Source organism: Seriola dumerili, unplaced genomic scaffold, assembly GCF_002260705.1.
Source record: "Seriola dumerili isolate Sdu_G_001 unplaced genomic scaffold, Sdu_1.0 BDQW01000056.1, whole genome shotgun sequence".
Classification (NCBI taxonomy): Eukaryota; Metazoa; Chordata; class Actinopteri; order Carangiformes; family Carangidae; genus Seriola; species Seriola dumerili.
In genome coordinates this window covers 5,232,689-5,248,809 of record NW_019174311.1, presented here as the reverse complement: position 1 = coordinate 5,248,809, position 16,121 = coordinate 5,232,689, and the positions used below count along the sequence as shown (strand labels likewise).

Below are 16,121 nucleotides of genomic sequence, written 5' to 3'. Positions count from 1 at the left end.
CCCCCCCCCCCCGTCCAGTGAATGGATTATTTTTATTTACACAGAAATGTATTTAGCAGCAGGAAATAATAAAAGTCTTAAACCTGGATTTCTCTTCAATAGAGGTCCTCAAGATCCAGTCATAAAAGCAGCTGCTTGTTGCCCACAGTCTAGTTACAGGGATGTTACAGCATTCTCAGATCTCAGCAGCTAGTTTGGGTTCCTATAATGTTATCATACCCAATAAAAAAAAACTGGAACCACCAGAGTTGTAAGAAATCACAGTTTCCCTCAGAGGCTCTTATTACATCCATTGATACAGTGGTTTAATATTGACTGCCAAGCTAACTTACAATTAAACATATTGTTATGCTGCACAGTGACCCTGAGTCTCAGTATTTGAAATTTAGCTACAATGAAATTAGATTAATAAAAACTGCTTCTCCAACATGTTGCGAAAACCATGCACCCCACCTCTATCCGACTAGTTCAGTCAATTCTATTGTATTCATACAGCCAAAATTACAAATATTTACAAATATTTTTTTCTCTAATTGATGTAGGCTATCTTTCTATTTCTATTTCAAATATGGTTGATAGCACAAAAAGCTGTGTCGTATCAGAGCACTCAAGAGTAAAATGTCCATGTAGCAGATTAGAAAAAACAGGAAAAATCTCCAAATAGTAATGTATGTTTGTATGGCGGGTCTGAGATGTTATAAATGTAAAGTTCTTGTCAAGTGACTAATGTGTTTAAAATAGTTGGTCATCGTGATTGAATCTTAATCTCAGGTTTTTTATTTATTTATTTAAATGTATAATCTAATATTCATTATATGCATAAATTGATATCGTACACTCTGGGATCACTTCCTTTACGGTGGCAGTAAATGTCGGTAATGCAGTAATTCTTTTGCAGTTTAAGACCAGAGTAAGATGGATGTCTACATTTGGGTATAATGAAGACCTAAACACAGTGGGAGATATACAGTCAGTGGCCATTTTATTAGGTACACTTGTACAGCTTAATTCAATTAGTTGATTAGAGTTAGTTCTGCCATAAAGTCTACTTGTATGTTTGTTGACTATAATGTTCAGTTTTTGTTGACACTGTCATGGAGGTGTTAATTCAATTATATGTCTTTTTATGTGTTCTTGTATAGTACCAGTGATATAGTGTAATGTTCTGTAATATTGTAAAATCTCTTCACATAGTAATTACATTAAGATGAGAAGAGGGGGCTGATATATGCTGAGATTTCAACTTGTGCAGACTTAAACACGTGTTATTGATTAATATTATAAATTAATAACCAGTAGAGATGAAGGTGTTTACTTGTGACAATGCATGTAATAAAAGGGGAAGGGGAGACACTGAGGCTGCATACAAGGCCAGATTTTTGTGCTACTCCACTGTACTGTATATTTATTGTGTCAGTCTTAGGCCTTGAACGTCAGAATCAGAATCAGCTTTACTGGCCCAATATGTATATTTGCACGTACAAAGAATGTGACTCTGGTTTCTTGGTGTACTCACACACAGTACCAAAAACAATGTTCAGGAAGATACTCATGGACATACAGCAAACACAAGGACAACAAATCTGTACAGAGATAAGTAAATGACTGATGCACAAGCAAGTGGTTGAAAAATAGATGCATGCATAGAGTTAGGTAAAAGATAAGTAAAAGGATAGTGTGTACAAGCAAGCAGGAGAAAAATAGATGCATTTAGCAACAACAAATGTACAACATACAATGTATCTGTACATACAGTATATACATGACTATTACTTTAAGTAAACAAGAATAAAAGTGGTACAAGAAAAATATTGAGCAGTTAATGTAAGTAAAAAGTTATTTACAGTAGGTCGATATACTGGTATTTATATATATATATATAAATATATATATATATATATATATATGTATAGCAAAATACCAATAATACTTGTCATTGCACTATGTGAAAAATCCAGAAAAACAACAGGGCAAAATAAAAGAGACCTTGACTCCTCAGTCAGAGAATTGTGTGCCGGTTCCTGTGAATTTTGTGTGTTGTGGTCGGGGGGGGGGCCGCTGTGTCCTGGCATGTGACGAGGAGGAGGAGAGGGGGCAGTGAAGCAAAGCAAAGCAAAGCACAGCAAAGTAAAGCTAGCAGCAAGGAGAGAGTCGGGGAGGGATTATCAGTTAACTATGCTTATCTGCATGTGATATGGTGGCCGACAAAAAGTGACCACACTGTCTTTCTGCTCTCTGGCGCTCAGCGATGTGTCAGCTCGGCCGCTACATGAAGGCCTGAATCGGTCTAAGTTTATGTTAGCAGTCTGGTGTTAGCTCCTGCCGCTAGCTCACTCCTGCTGCTGCTGGTGGTGGTGGTGACTTCACTCAACTTGTCAACAGCCGATCCGATCGATCCTGGACGGGACTCGGGACTGTTTTCGCTGCTTACTCGTTGTAGCCCGTTGGCAGTTTTCTGTAACGTAAAAATCTTCTGAACCAGCAGCACTATCGGGAGAGGTAAGCTAACTTGGCGAGCCAGCTAACGTTTATTGAAGGCACACACGGGAATGTGGGTCAGCCACGCTAACAGCTAGTGGTAGTCAACATCCAAGGTTAGTAGCTAACTAGCTGAGTTAGCTAGCCGTACCGCACTCTTCGACGGCCGACTGACAGGCTAACGCCACTCAGTTATACGTCTTATATTGTTTCCTCTGGCAGTAAAAAAGTTTGACGGAAGCCATTTAACTTAATTTCTCAAATGCTCGTGTCCAGTTGTAGTGACTGGTAAAATTCACAGTAATGTTAGGAGAGATTTCAGAGAACCAGTGTGACAGGTTGTCTCCTGGATGACAAGTCTTAACAGTCCTAACCCCAGGTGTTTTTTTTGTTTGTTTCTCTTTTTCCTGAAATGTTGAGAGGACTCAGTTTAGACTTCTTACCACTTTGGGCCATCTTGAAACGACAGTGTTCATTCTGAAAACAGTAATAAATGTCTAATAATAAGTAGTCTCTGTGGGTGTTTGTCAGGGCACAGCTACATTCACGGGCGGATTAATCCACTAGGGGGCCCCGGGGCAAAAATGCAACCCCCACCCCCAAAGCCCTCTCCCCCACCGCCTCCACTGGCGATCAACACTGCCCAGTGTGTACATAGTGCATGCACACTGTCCCCTTAAAGCACCCACCAAGTACACTGTGCACCCTACCATGGAGCTGAGGCAAACAATAATACAGATGTCTGCAAGCTGCAAAAGAGGCAAAGTTTACTTTTTAAGATAGTGGAGAACAGACTGAAATGTTAAAGATACACTAATGGCAGACCAATACAGTGGTGTGGATTGGAATCTTGTGTTGTAGTAGGAATGTGGCTTTGTTTTCTGTCCAGGCCTGTGTTGCGGTTTTTTTAAAGTTTGGTTTTAGCCTCACAGACACATATTCTGATTAGAGATTGGGTGGGTGATACATATATATATATTATAAATTGTTTGATTTATTTACCCATGAAGTCTCTTAAGATGAGATGAGAGAGACCTGTCAAGTAGTGAATTGTCACACAATCGTTAATTCACAACAATCACGTGAACACAACAAAACCTGAGAGACATGACAGAGAAAAAAACGACTATTTAAAATAATTACATTCTCCAGAAACTTTTTTTGAATGTGATGCCTGAATGCCTGATATGAAATCAGCGTTTCCAGGTGAAGTTTATCTTGTAATCTTTTTTCAAATCAATGAACAGACCTGCTTTTTTGCCTATATTGGATTTTTATATGATTTTTACATACAGTGTAATGAAGTATCTTGATTATACATTTGCTGTATTGGGCCAATGACCTCTCTGTTGATATTGCAGTAAATGTACTACATTGTGATATATATTGAGATCAGAATATGAAATCACATTATACCATAATAGAGGATGTTAGTCATATCCCCCACCCAGATTAAAAAGATGTTTCAGGATTGCCTTTGTTCAGGGCTCTTAATGGTGGGGGGCCCTTGCTTGTCTGTACAGCTTGCCTTATGGGTAATCCAAGCATGGCTCTACTGCAAGTGTATATCATGTCATAAGCCTATTACCATCAAGGACATTCGCTGGTTCCTCAAACACAACCAGTAGTACTGGACAGACTTGGGAAAGGACACATAAATATACATAATGTCAAAGATTAGTAAATGCACTCATTTAAATTACAAGTGATAGACTAAACCTGACACTAAATAGCCACACAAGATATGATTTTTTACCATCGTGCTTACATAAAAAACAGGGAAGCATTTTGGCTCTGCAACGTGTTATGACAAGCTTCATGCTCAGTTTGGCTGGAGACAGGTCACTGGAATCGGGTTGTTAACCACTCACATGCTGGTTTTAATAACAAGGTAGACAATGTGTGATTAAGAGGTGTTCATTGTTCTTAATATAATGCCCATGTTAAGTACACATTCTTAATTAAATATTGCTTGTTTAAAAAAATTTTTTAAAAATCTGTTCTTCAATAGTGGAGCTATGATGGCAACGTGACAGGAGGGGCACCGCTGAGTCAGCTTCAACAGGAACCATGGAAGGGTTTCAGCAAACTGCTACAGAGAAGCACGACGGGGTGAACGGCTACTGTGAGCCCAAATCCCCCCAGGACACCGCTGATGTCAGGTGGACGTCACCGGAGGGAGAGTCCGGGGGTTCGGACAGCTGTGGGGGGACGAGTGTGTCAGAGCTGACAGACCTGCAAGAGTTGAAGGCTAGGGAAAGTGAAGATGAGGAGGACAGGGACGAGAAGGAGGTGGTGCCTGTCTCTAAAGGCCTGAAAGGGGACCAGAAGAAGAGAGAGAAAGAGGGTCTGGATCAGGAAGAGAACAATCACAGTAAGCAAAACAGCAGTGCAGCGTCCAGCTACACAGGTAAGACGTTTTTATGACTTGAACTGGAACATGACATTTAGACGGCAGATCATTCTTGAGCCTTCATCTTCATGAAATATTTTTATGCAGACCTGTCCCATACCTCGTCGCCTTCGTTGTCAGAGCAGCTGCGTCTTGGCCGCGAAGACAGCGCAGGGTCTGGGATCAGTGTGGAGTGTAAGGTCTGCGGGGACAAGGCCTCGGGCTTCCACTATGGCGTGCATGCCTGTGAAGGTTGCAAGGTAACACAGTTTGTGTATCACATCAGAACGGCTTAGTAAGATTATAAAGTGTGATACCAGTAGTTTTGTACATTGCAATATGAGTTGCTGAACTGGTTGTGCTGTTTCTTACTCAGGGCTTCTTCCGGCGAACCGTGCGCATGAAACTGGAATATGAGCGCTGCGAGCGTTCCTGCAAGATTCAGAAGAAGAATCGTAACAAGTGCCAATACTGTCGCTTCCAGAAGTGCCTGTCTTTGGGAATGTCCCATGATGGTGAGAGAGAGAGAGAATAAAGAAAGAAAGAAAGAAAGAACAAGATGAAAGCTTTTTCTTTTTTCTTTTTTTTCTTTTTCTTTTTTTTTTTTTTGTTTTTTTTACAAATCTTAAGACTTGAATGAAAAAGTGATGAACTGACACGGGTTGGGCTTAGAAGAGTTTTATCAAACCTGAAGTGAGTAACAAATCTGCTCATTTATTTCAAATCCTTTCTAATCTCCTTTGCATAATTTGGTGCTGGAGGGTGAAAGGTAACACAGATTTTCAGGCATAGCACATGTTGTTGCACACTGTTAGTTGACAGTTAGTTCTTGAGTTTCAAGAATTTAATGAACATCAAGATTCACAAAAGCAAGCTACTCCTGGAACATCCACTCAAAATAAAACCAGCATGTGTCTGTATGTTTGCCTAGCGATCCGATATGGACGTATGCCTGAGGCGGAGAGGAAGAAGCTGGTGGCAGGCCTCCTTGCAGAGGAACTGAACCTTGGCAAACCAGGTGGCTCTGACCTGAAGACCTTGGCCAAACAAGTGAACACAGCCTACCTGAAGAACCTCAGTATGACCAAGAAGAGGGCCCGCAGCATCCTGTCAGGCAAAACCAGCAGCACCTCGGTACATTCTCACTCTCTCACTCTAAAGTAATACATCATACATGATTGTTTTAGTCAGTCTAACTTAAAAGTCCCTGTTAATATATACTCCATTCTTACACTGTGATAATCCTGTGTACCTTACCCTTCAGAATGCAACACCAGGCTAACTCTAGCTCTAAGTCTTCGCAGTTACAGATATTTATTCAAGAGAACTGTATTGTTTTGTCCCCCTTTTAGCCATTTGTGATCTACGATGTGGACACACTCTGGAAAGCAGAAAGTGGTTTGGTGTGGAGCCAGTTACTTCCAGGTGCACCCCTGACCAAGGAGATCGGGGTCCATGTGTTCTACCGCTGCCAGTGCACTACGGTGGAGACCGTGCGAGAGCTCACCGAGTTTGCCAAGTGCATTCCAGGGTTTGTGGACCTCTTCCTTAATGACCAGGTGAGTCACCGTCTCCTCAGTGTGCCGTACAGTAACTTGATTTGTATGTGGCTGTTTAGGAAGATGCTAATGTACAATTGTCCTTGTGCTTTCTGCAGGTTACTTTGCTGAAATATGGTGTGCATGAGGCTATTTTTGCCATGCTGCCATCTCTCATGAACAAAGATGGACTCTTGGTGGCCAATGGGAAAGGCTTTGTTACTAGGGAGTTCCTGCGCAGTTTAAGAAAGCCCTTCAGTGAGATCATGGAGCCCAAGTTTGAGTTTGCTGTCAAGTTTAATGCTCTGGAGCTGGATGACAGCGACCTGGCCCTGTTTGTTGCTGCCATTATTCTCTGTGGAGGTGAGAGCAGGGTTTTCTTGTTTAGTATGATGATGCGTGTTATGTTCAGGATATCTCCAGGTCTTGAAAAGTTTTTCAGAATTCAGTTCCCTCAAAAAAAAAGGCCTTAATCGATATTGAAAAGTCTTATATTTTATTTACAATAACCTCTTGCCTGTCATAGGCGGTAATGTTAGTTTTAAAAATGTTTTTGTATCTGATTACAGCCTGTCAGAACACGTTGCACTCGTATAAATTAAGTGGGATGTTTATGACATAGGAAGATATTCAATCATTTTTTGTGGGATTCTAATCAGAACCATCAGGCCTGTGGCAACAACCGTCACGGCTGCTGGCTGTAACAAAAGTAGTAGTAGTGCTACTGCGAGGAAGCTCTTTGTCTTATATTGGGCAAAAACATGAACTCGAATGAATTCATCTTTTTTTTTTTTTTTTGGTTTAACACTGCATTTTGTGCTGCTTATGACGCTTCCAGGTTGCATTAATTCAATTAATTATATCATTAACAACTATTCTTCTATACTGCTAGTAAGTAGTGAAAAAAGTGGTTTGTCACTTATTGTCCTCACTTATCACCATATCGTCCCTTCTGGTTTTCCACCATTCTTTAATACGTTGGTCGGTATGATCATGAAGCGGGTATTAAATTTCTCCCTATGTGGTATTAAAAATGTCTTTAAAAATCTTAAATTCAACTTGTCTGTTTGCTTATTTAAATTGTGACTCATCATGAGCTGTCCTTTGCTCCCATCTTGCTCTCCCAGATCGTCCCGGGCTAATGAACGTGAAGCAGGTGGAGCAGAGTCAGGACAACATCCTCCAGGCCCTGGACCTCCACCTCCAAGCAAACCACTCTGACTCTGTCTACCTCTTCCCAAAGCTGCTGCAGAAGATGGCCGACCTCCGTCAGCTGGTTACTGAGAACGCTCAGCTTGTCCAAAAGATTAAAAAGACTGAGTCTGAGACCTCGCTCCACCCTCTACTACAGGAGATCTACAAAGACATGTATTAGTGTTCTTCAGCACAGACTGCTCTTAGCAATACTGTTACAGACTTAATTTACGTTTATTATAATACACTGCATTCAGTACAAGCACTGTTCCACGTTTGGGCATGGATTGTAACATGTGCAGATGAGGCAGAGTCAAGTGGTAGGGCTAACACAATCAGCAAAGTCTTCACAATGTCAGCATTACCTTCAGCACAGTAATTGTGTGTGTGTGTGTGTGTGTGTTTGTGTGTGTGTGTGTGTGTGTGTGTGTGTGCGCGTGTGTGCGTGCGTGTGCCCGTGTGTGTGTGTGCGCGTGTGTGTGTGTGTGTGAGTGAGAGAGAGAGATGAGCATCTGGAATCATTTGCTGCAAGTCCTAGTTTCCCACAACGGTCACTTAACAGAGAGAATGATATGTTTTCTCACCAAGGCTGCTCCTATTTCATCCTAATAGCAAAGCTGACCCCAGAGCAGCATCTAGAGAGAGCTTCTCCTCACTCACCTCGCCTGTGTCTTGCTGTAAAGGGAAAGCATTTCATGTTCTCACACCAATGGCATAGTTGAGTTGAGCTGTCAGTTTGTACTTTGCAAGAGTTTCTTATGATGCCAATGTCTTTGGTAGAGTGATTGTTCTCGGACTTTGGGTGAAGCTGAAGATGCACAAATTGGGTTTTGTTTACATCTTTATAATCATCATCATCATCATCATCATCATCATAATCATCATCAATGACCGCTTTCTTTGCCATTTGGTTTATAGAACACAAACTGGGCTGGCTCCAGCAGTGTAGAGCTCTCTCAATGCAGCTGTCTGTGCAATACCATTTCCATTTTGCAATAAATGTGGAGATCCAAGTTATTTAGGTTCTGTCTTAAAGCCATCTACCCAAGTGGTAACTAATGGACTATGCTGCATAGATTAAGTTTCTGAAGCTGACACTATTAACGCATGACCCATTGAAGTACAAGGGACAGCATGTTTTTCTTTCTTTTTTCTTTTTTTTTTAATCTGCAAATTATTATGAACTTGCCATTTTAAGGTTTTTCTTAGTTTTTTCTTTGTAATTATGTTACTAATTATTTGTAATTGTTGATCATACTTGTAAGGGCAAAACATGAATTACTATCTTGTTTTATGTATTACGTATATGTTTTCTTTCATATTACATGCCTGCCTATTTAGTTTAGATTGTACCAAATATATCATTGAGCATACCAACAAATTTTTCCTTAATGAGGAACTTGGATTGAACGCCTTAGCAGGATCTACCTTAAACCAGCATACTGTACCATGATATCATATTGGCAAAATTGATGATTAGAAAGCAATCAACATCCAGCATCTGGTATCATAAATTGTTTCTGTATTCACCCTAGATATAACCACAGCCCTAGATTACTACGCTGTCTGTCTACAGTCTGATTTGTCTTGTTAGGAGAGGCACAAAGTGTAACAGCCTTACAACACTGTAGCCACGGTTCACAAGTTTATTTTGTTTTGTTTTGGTTTTTTTTTCCATATTCTGTAGGACTTCTTTTTTCACTGTACTTATTCCGAATGGACTTCAGTATGTCAGCAGTGGTGCTCACTGACTCCACCCTCAGACGTCTCCTCTTGTGCTCTTATTCTGTCTTGATCCCTATCTACCTCTAATGTATGATCTGTGACATTATTCCACTGTCTCATCTAATCTCTGACAATTTTTTATGACTATTTTTTTTTGGCCTTAATCCTGCTTTTGATACGTATTGCAAAATTTGATTTTATTGGCTGATGTGGAGGGATAAAACGAGAAAGTACACCAAAAAAGTTGATGTAAGCTACCTCTATGCCTTTGTAAGTGATGGATTGACACATTTGTTCACAAAAACACATGAAAACTTGACATTTCGTTCTTATAGTCACATGTAACCTATCTGCAGGTCTAGTTTAGTTACATCTCACTTATAAACTTTATTAGAAACCGTGATTTTCTCCTATTTTATTAATGAGGCAGGCAATATGTTTAGGTTACCAACTTTCCCCCCACATGTTAAAGTACCCTTTGGTGTGCTCACTTATTAAACTTGGGGGAGAGTTCAGACTCATTGATGGATATAAGGGAATTTAGCAACCGTTACGTACAAACGTCAACGTCACGTTTCTATTGGTTCGTTGCTAAGTTAATTGGTAAAAGCAACCGGCTGTTAACTATTTAGACGGTGGGATGGCGGGTGCTTGGCGGAATGCTCAAAACACATGGAGGATGGACTCGGGCCGTAGTGGAGGTGTCTGTAGGTAAGTGGTAAGCGGCAGTTTGTCGTATTTAAAGCCGCCAAAGTGGACAAAAAGTAGAAGAACAGATAAGATAACGTCGCTAACAGTTGTGTTTGTTCAGCTTGCACTACTTTGTATTGTAGCTGTGCTGCATTCGAATGCGGTTGTTCAGGCATTCAGGCAGGCGAAATAACACCAGGAAAAGTCGATTTTTAAGTGGCTGTTAAACCTTTAAGAGAAGCGTGGAGAGCCGTGTGAATGAACGGGTGGGTGTGTATCCAGCAAGGAGTGGTGAAATGTTGGCGAAAAGTCAGATTTTGGTGGTGACGCGCCCTCTGACCTGTGTTGAGTTAGTTATCGCGTTCAAAGTGGAACATAGACATAGCTAACTCGTTTTGGCAGCAGTTGGAAGCCTTGATTTCCGACTGCACTTAAACACGCGCAGTTGAACTGTTGAGGAGCTCATATCTGTATGGTATTTTTTTTTTTTTTATTTAGCGCTTTTTCTTCACGATAAAACAACCAGTGCATTAGAAAATAGTTACTGCCAGATATTGTTGCCATCCACTCGTGTATATATAATGTCCATTTCCATTGTTATTTTTCAAACGGCCGGGTTAACAGTTCGTTTAACCTCCCCTGTCGTTTACAGGAGCATTTTTTAAATTTAATTGTTCTTTGCTCTAATTACAGTTATGCTCGTAAGTTTACATACCCTGATGTGTGTACCCCCCCCCCCCCCAAAAAAAACAACAACAACAAAACAAAAACATCAGAGATCCACCTCCATGCTTCACAGTAGGGATGGTGTACTTTTCGTCATAGGCCTTGTTGACTCCTCCCCAAACATAGCGTCCGTGGTTGTGACCGTAAAGTTAAGTTTTGTTCTCATCACCCCAAATGACTTTGTTCCAGAAGTTTTGCGGCTTGTCTAGGTGCTGTTTGGCATATTGTAAGCAGGTTGTTTTGTGGCTTTTTTATTAGTAACGGTTTTTTTCTGGCAATTCGACCGTGCGGCTCATTTTCTTCAAGTACTTCCCTATTGTGCATCTTGAAACAGCCACGCCACTTTTTTGCAGAGAAGCATGTATGTCAGCTGAGGTTGTTGTGGGTTTTTCCTTTGCATCCTGAACACCATGACAGTTGTGGCTGAAATCTTTGTTGGTTTAGCTGACCGTGGCTTGGTATCAAAAGAACCCACTACTGATTGACATGCTCAAGTCTTTGGATATCTTTCTATATGCCTTTTTCAGATTTTTATAAAGCTCAACTACCTTTTCTCGCAGGTTCTCTCTGACAGTTCTTTTGCTTTCCCCATGGCTCAGTATCCAGCAAAGTCAGTGCAGCCCTGGATGAAATGTGCAGGGGTCTCTCAAAAGCTAAGAAACTCATTGACTGTTTCTACACGGACACTAATTACAAGCAAACAGGTCTCAGGTGTGGAAACTTACCCTTGATAGCCATTTAAACCTGTGTTTGTCAACTTGTATATTATCAAGCCAAACATTCAAGGGTATGTAAACTTTTGATCAGGGTCATTTGGGTGGTTTCACTTATCATTATTATTTAGAAAGGGCAAACACAATTTATGTGGTAATAAATGGCTTCATCTGACCACTATCCCTAAATAAAAAAATAGAAAATAAAAAAAAGTTTTCTGCATGATCAGTTATGTTTCCCAAAAAGTGGCCAATATTTCACAATTTCTGCCAGGGTATATAAACTTATGAGCACAACTGTAATTGTTCTGTAGATGCCTCTGAAGGTTTGCCTTGACTTGATTTGACTTCAAAGTTTCAACCTTGTTGAAATCCAGGCATGATGATGATGATGATGATGATGATGGTGGTGGTGATGTACATGAACTAGTGTTAGGCTGGACTTGCATAAAATGTACCCTATCTTATGTATATGAAGGAGGACTTCAAATGCTGTGTTTTTTTGCAAGCTAGAAGATGGGGATTTTTTTTTTTTGTTTCATTAACTGATGATTTAATTTTAAATCTAAAAAATAATTGACAGATTGTAATTGTAATTAAAATTATGTTTCCTTAGTACTTTTTTTGAAAAGGGCTAGTTACCATTCAGAGATCTGAAAGACTTGCATTTTGAAGACTTGTTACTTGATTCAGAGTTGCCCTAAGGGACATGAACCAGTTCTACTTCTAACATCATATTGGTTGAAATGTACTGTTCCCTTTTTCATTACAGGCATTTCATAAATGGCTCTTGCAGATTTGGTCCAAGGTGTAATTATCGACACGAATGGCCAGTTATACCGCCATCCCAAGTATGTTGGTTCTTTCAGAAAGGTGGATGCTGGTATGGTGAACGCTGCAGGTAAGCGTGTGTGTGTGTGTGTGTGTGTGTGTGTGTGTGTGTGTGTGCGTGTATTAGGATGATATGCAAACACATTTATTCGGCTCATGCATTATTTTCCACTACTAGGTATCTCCATGTCCTTCAACCTGAAGCTGCTGCAGCTTTTACAGGTAGAAGAGGTTCGGTGCCGAACGTCTCCTCCTCCAGGGTGGCTCGCGCTCCACCTGACAGAAGAGGGTCAGAGCCTGCTCTTCTGCAGGCTGAGGTGATGTCCAGGCAGGAATGCAGCAGATCAGAGACGGTGGTTGATCTATCAGATGCTCAACACAACACTGGGCGCCTGGTTTCAGATGTTACTGAAGAACGATCAGATGGTACTTGAAAATTTTCATGGGTGAAACTGGTTTTGGTCAGAATTTCTCCATACTTAACTTTTTAACTGCATTTTTTTTTTTTTTTTTTTTCCCCTGCAGATACTGACTCTCTTCTGACTGCTTCTTGGGAATCGGTCCAAAGCTCAGTCATTGCTCAAGCAGGTGCATGTGGTCAAAGAAATGAACAGGTTAGACTCTAATTCGCTGTGTTAAGTGTGACCATTCAACAGGGCTCGGTAGTGAATTCAACTAGATGAAACCCTGGAGGCTTTTACTGATTGCAAGGTTTTTGTGTTCAGCAGACATCTTCAGCTGAGACAACAGAGGATGGGGCTGCGGCTGCGGCCTCTAGTGCCCAGGGGAATGTAAAGGAAATGGAGGCCCTCCTCCAGAGTAAAAATGTGAGCTGTGGGATCTGCATGGACAAGGTGTATGAAAAGACGGATCCAAGAAACCATGTTTTTGGTATCTTGCCAAACTGCAATCACTCCTTCTGTTTACAATGCATCATGACCTGGAGGAAAACAAAAGACCTCGGGCTGGACGTGGTAAAGTAGGTTTCACTAGATCTGACTATTTAACTGCAGCTGACGACATAACATAAAAGATCTGGCATGACGTCACTGTTTAATGATTATTCCTCAGGACCTGCCCACAGTGCAGAGTGAGGTCTCCCTTTTATGTGCCGAACAAATACTGGGTTGAAGGACAAGCAAAGGAAAGTGTAATTGCTGCCTTCAAAGAGAAATGCAGGTATGGCAAGAGATTCCGTTTTGATAGCAGCACTAATCACTACAGCAGGAGCCGGTTGCATCAGCAGTTCATAAGTTCAACCTCAGCCTAGTTCTAATGTAAGTGGAGCATAATTGGATATTTTCCCAGTCATTTTGAACTGTATTACCATTGCAGACTCTGACACAAGCATATTTCTCCATGTATGCAGACCTAAATGGGGCAGGAAGTGATGCCTACACTTTATAAAGTATATCTGTTCAGCCTCAAACTGTCATTTTTGGAAGTTATGCTAGCCTGTGAGACTGCAGTGACTTCCTGTTTACAAAGTTCATTGTTCTTAATTGGGCAATGTTTCAAGATGTCCTGTCAACATAGTCTTTACTAGCTAATATGATTCTCAAGTTTTAATGGTGCAATCTGATTTTAGTAAATCACTCGTTTGAAGTCGCCAAGAATTTTCCAGATTTTATGCTCAAACTCAGTGATGGATTTATGAAGAGCTGGCAATGCCCACTCCAGGGTTTCAGGTCTAACGTGACTGTTCTTAAACTTAATGTGCAGGTGAAAGGATTTTTCATTCTGCCTGAGCAGTTTTTTCCCCATTATTTTAAATTCCAGATGTTGAAGTGATTCTTTTGTTTGACATACTGTGGCGTTACATCCAAGTTGACTGACACTTAGATTGAAAAGCATAACAATGGGCCACATCCAGACTAATCACTGCTACAATATAAAAGTCAAAAATAAAAATGATCTAAAAGATGATGTGACCATAAATATCTGGCTTTAACATTTACTGTATAGAGAGCAGGTCTAGTTGCAAATGGAGAGCTTGATCCGCAATTTGGAAAAATGTAAAACTTGTATTAAACAAATGGGGTGACAGTATTTTACTGTGATGATAACTTGGCCAATGAAGACAAATTCTGATAAGCCTGCTACATATGATCAATCCTACCTTTTTTAGGGTTTAAGTGTCTACACCACTAATGGTTGAATGTACCTGAGCTGTAGCTCACCCACTGCTACTGTAACTATAGAAGTGTTGTAGGTTAAAGTAGTGCAGTGTAACTTTACTGTAAATAATACTTATTTTTACCTTCAAATTGTGGTGGTCTATAAGATGTAACATGATTGACTGGATTTTATGTCATTATAAAGAGTACAGATGTGGTTGCTTTTTTTTTTTTTTTTTTTTTTTTTTTTTTTTTTTCTCTCTCTCTTCTCTCCATGCACTTTTTCCTTTTTTAGTGTTAAGTAAAGATGCATGCATAACTGCTTTGAATCCAAAGCCAATGTTCTTGTGATTTGTTGACAATGTGTCCTTCCTGTTCTGTCTCATCTCTTATGGTTACAGTAAGAAAAGCTGCAGTTACTATGCACGATACAGATGTTGTCCCTTCAAAACGGAGTGCCTTTATCGCCATGATAAACCCACACGTAGCAGATCATTCCCGGTAAATATACTTTAACCCTGAAGTGTGCTTTAAGTTCTCATGACTCCTGCTGTGCACGAGACCCTGTTGGTGTGTTTACTTCTCTCATACATTTTGTTTCCTGCTCCCAGTATCCTACAGAAGATGAAGACGACTACGATGGCGTAGATCTGCTTAATTTTTTCATAGCCATGACCTTTCTTGGCGATGAAGACGACGACGATGACTATGACTTTCGTTTTTACCTAACTGAGGAGTATGGTTTCTGAGCTTTTTCATTCTTTTTGTCAGTGCCTGAAGCCACTGAATGGGGTGTCAACTATACATACTCAGTTGCCCCATTGACCCCTCTGTCCTCCTCGAAGCTTTTGAGTAGCCATGATCAGGATCAAGGTTGTCAACCATGCACCACGGAGTGCCAAGTGTGTTGATGTTTTTAATTAGTCAGACGACAGCAGGTGATTTAGAAGAACTTACCTAGAAATTGCTTTCTACAGTCTGGTTGGAAATAAAATGTGTACACTAGCTCTCCACGGCACTCGGTTTGTTGCCCTGGATTTAGATAAAAGCACCCCAGATAGAAATCCAGTATTTGTCCTACCTCTAACGATTTTGTGTGTAATTTGTGGTCTTCTAGTTAAAGGTTTTCCTTTACCCTCCCGTGGCCATAGTGCTTCAAACTTGTTGCGGATTGTTAATTTCTCCTTTACCTCTCTACTGATTTGATGAGTGATAATTTCTGACTCCTCCCCTAGCAGTTTGCACCAGTTTGATATTTTAAAGTGTGGTGTGGATGGTAGTTTTAATTGTCTAAAGATAAAAAGTGTACTGTACCCCTTCGTCCTTGTGCCCATTACCGATAATGCCTGCCTCCAAGAATGACATCCGTTTTCCTGGTTTTGGCAAGAACAGAAAATGTTAAGATTTTATTTCTTTTAAACAAGTTGTACTTGTACACAGAAAATAAAACATTGCTTTGCACATTGTCTCACTGAAAAAGTGTGCTGTGCTTTTTATTGACACTTTTGACAATTTAAAAATTTGTAAAATTTAAATCTGTAATTTGAGAGGCCGGAATCTGTTGCTTCTGACTAGATCACGAGATGTGGATGAATTAAACTCATGAAGAAGAAATCTTATCAAAAAACGATGCAACTAAAAAATCAGACGATATGATGAAGAGATGGCTGGAAGAATGGAACAGGGAAACTAAAGTTAGACATTACAACAATATCCA

The 16,121-nt window shown here is 40.4% G+C and overlaps 2 protein-coding genes across 2 annotated transcripts; both read left to right on the top strand.

The window, feature by feature from the left end:
• The first annotated feature begins 2,128 nt into the window (after positions 1-2,128).
• ppard (peroxisome proliferator activated receptor delta) lies at positions 2,129-8,018 on the top strand. Its single transcript, XM_022741939.1, has 8 exons — positions 2,129-2,499; positions 4,490-4,888; positions 4,979-5,130; positions 5,247-5,385; positions 5,802-6,004; positions 6,223-6,429; positions 6,528-6,771; positions 7,536-8,018. Exons 2-8 carry the CDS (start codon positions 4,549-4,551, stop codon positions 7,781-7,783), a joined length of 1,533 nt encoding a protein of 510 aa, XP_022597660.1. The 5' UTR covers positions 2,129-2,499; positions 4,490-4,548; the 3' UTR covers positions 7,784-8,018.
• Positions 8,019-10,006: 1,988 nt separating this feature from the next.
• Positions 10,007-15,714, top strand: LOC111219211 (E3 ubiquitin-protein ligase makorin-1-like). Its single transcript, XM_022741824.1, has 8 exons — positions 10,007-10,038; positions 12,229-12,357; positions 12,466-12,713; positions 12,813-12,901; positions 13,013-13,266; positions 13,359-13,466; positions 14,806-14,905; positions 15,016-15,714. The coding sequence occupies exons 1-8, from the start codon at positions 10,007-10,009 to the stop codon at positions 15,151-15,153; spliced, it is 1,098 nt and encodes a 365-aa protein (XP_022597545.1). The 3' UTR covers positions 15,154-15,714.
• The last annotated feature ends 407 nt before the right edge of the window (positions 15,715-16,121 follow it).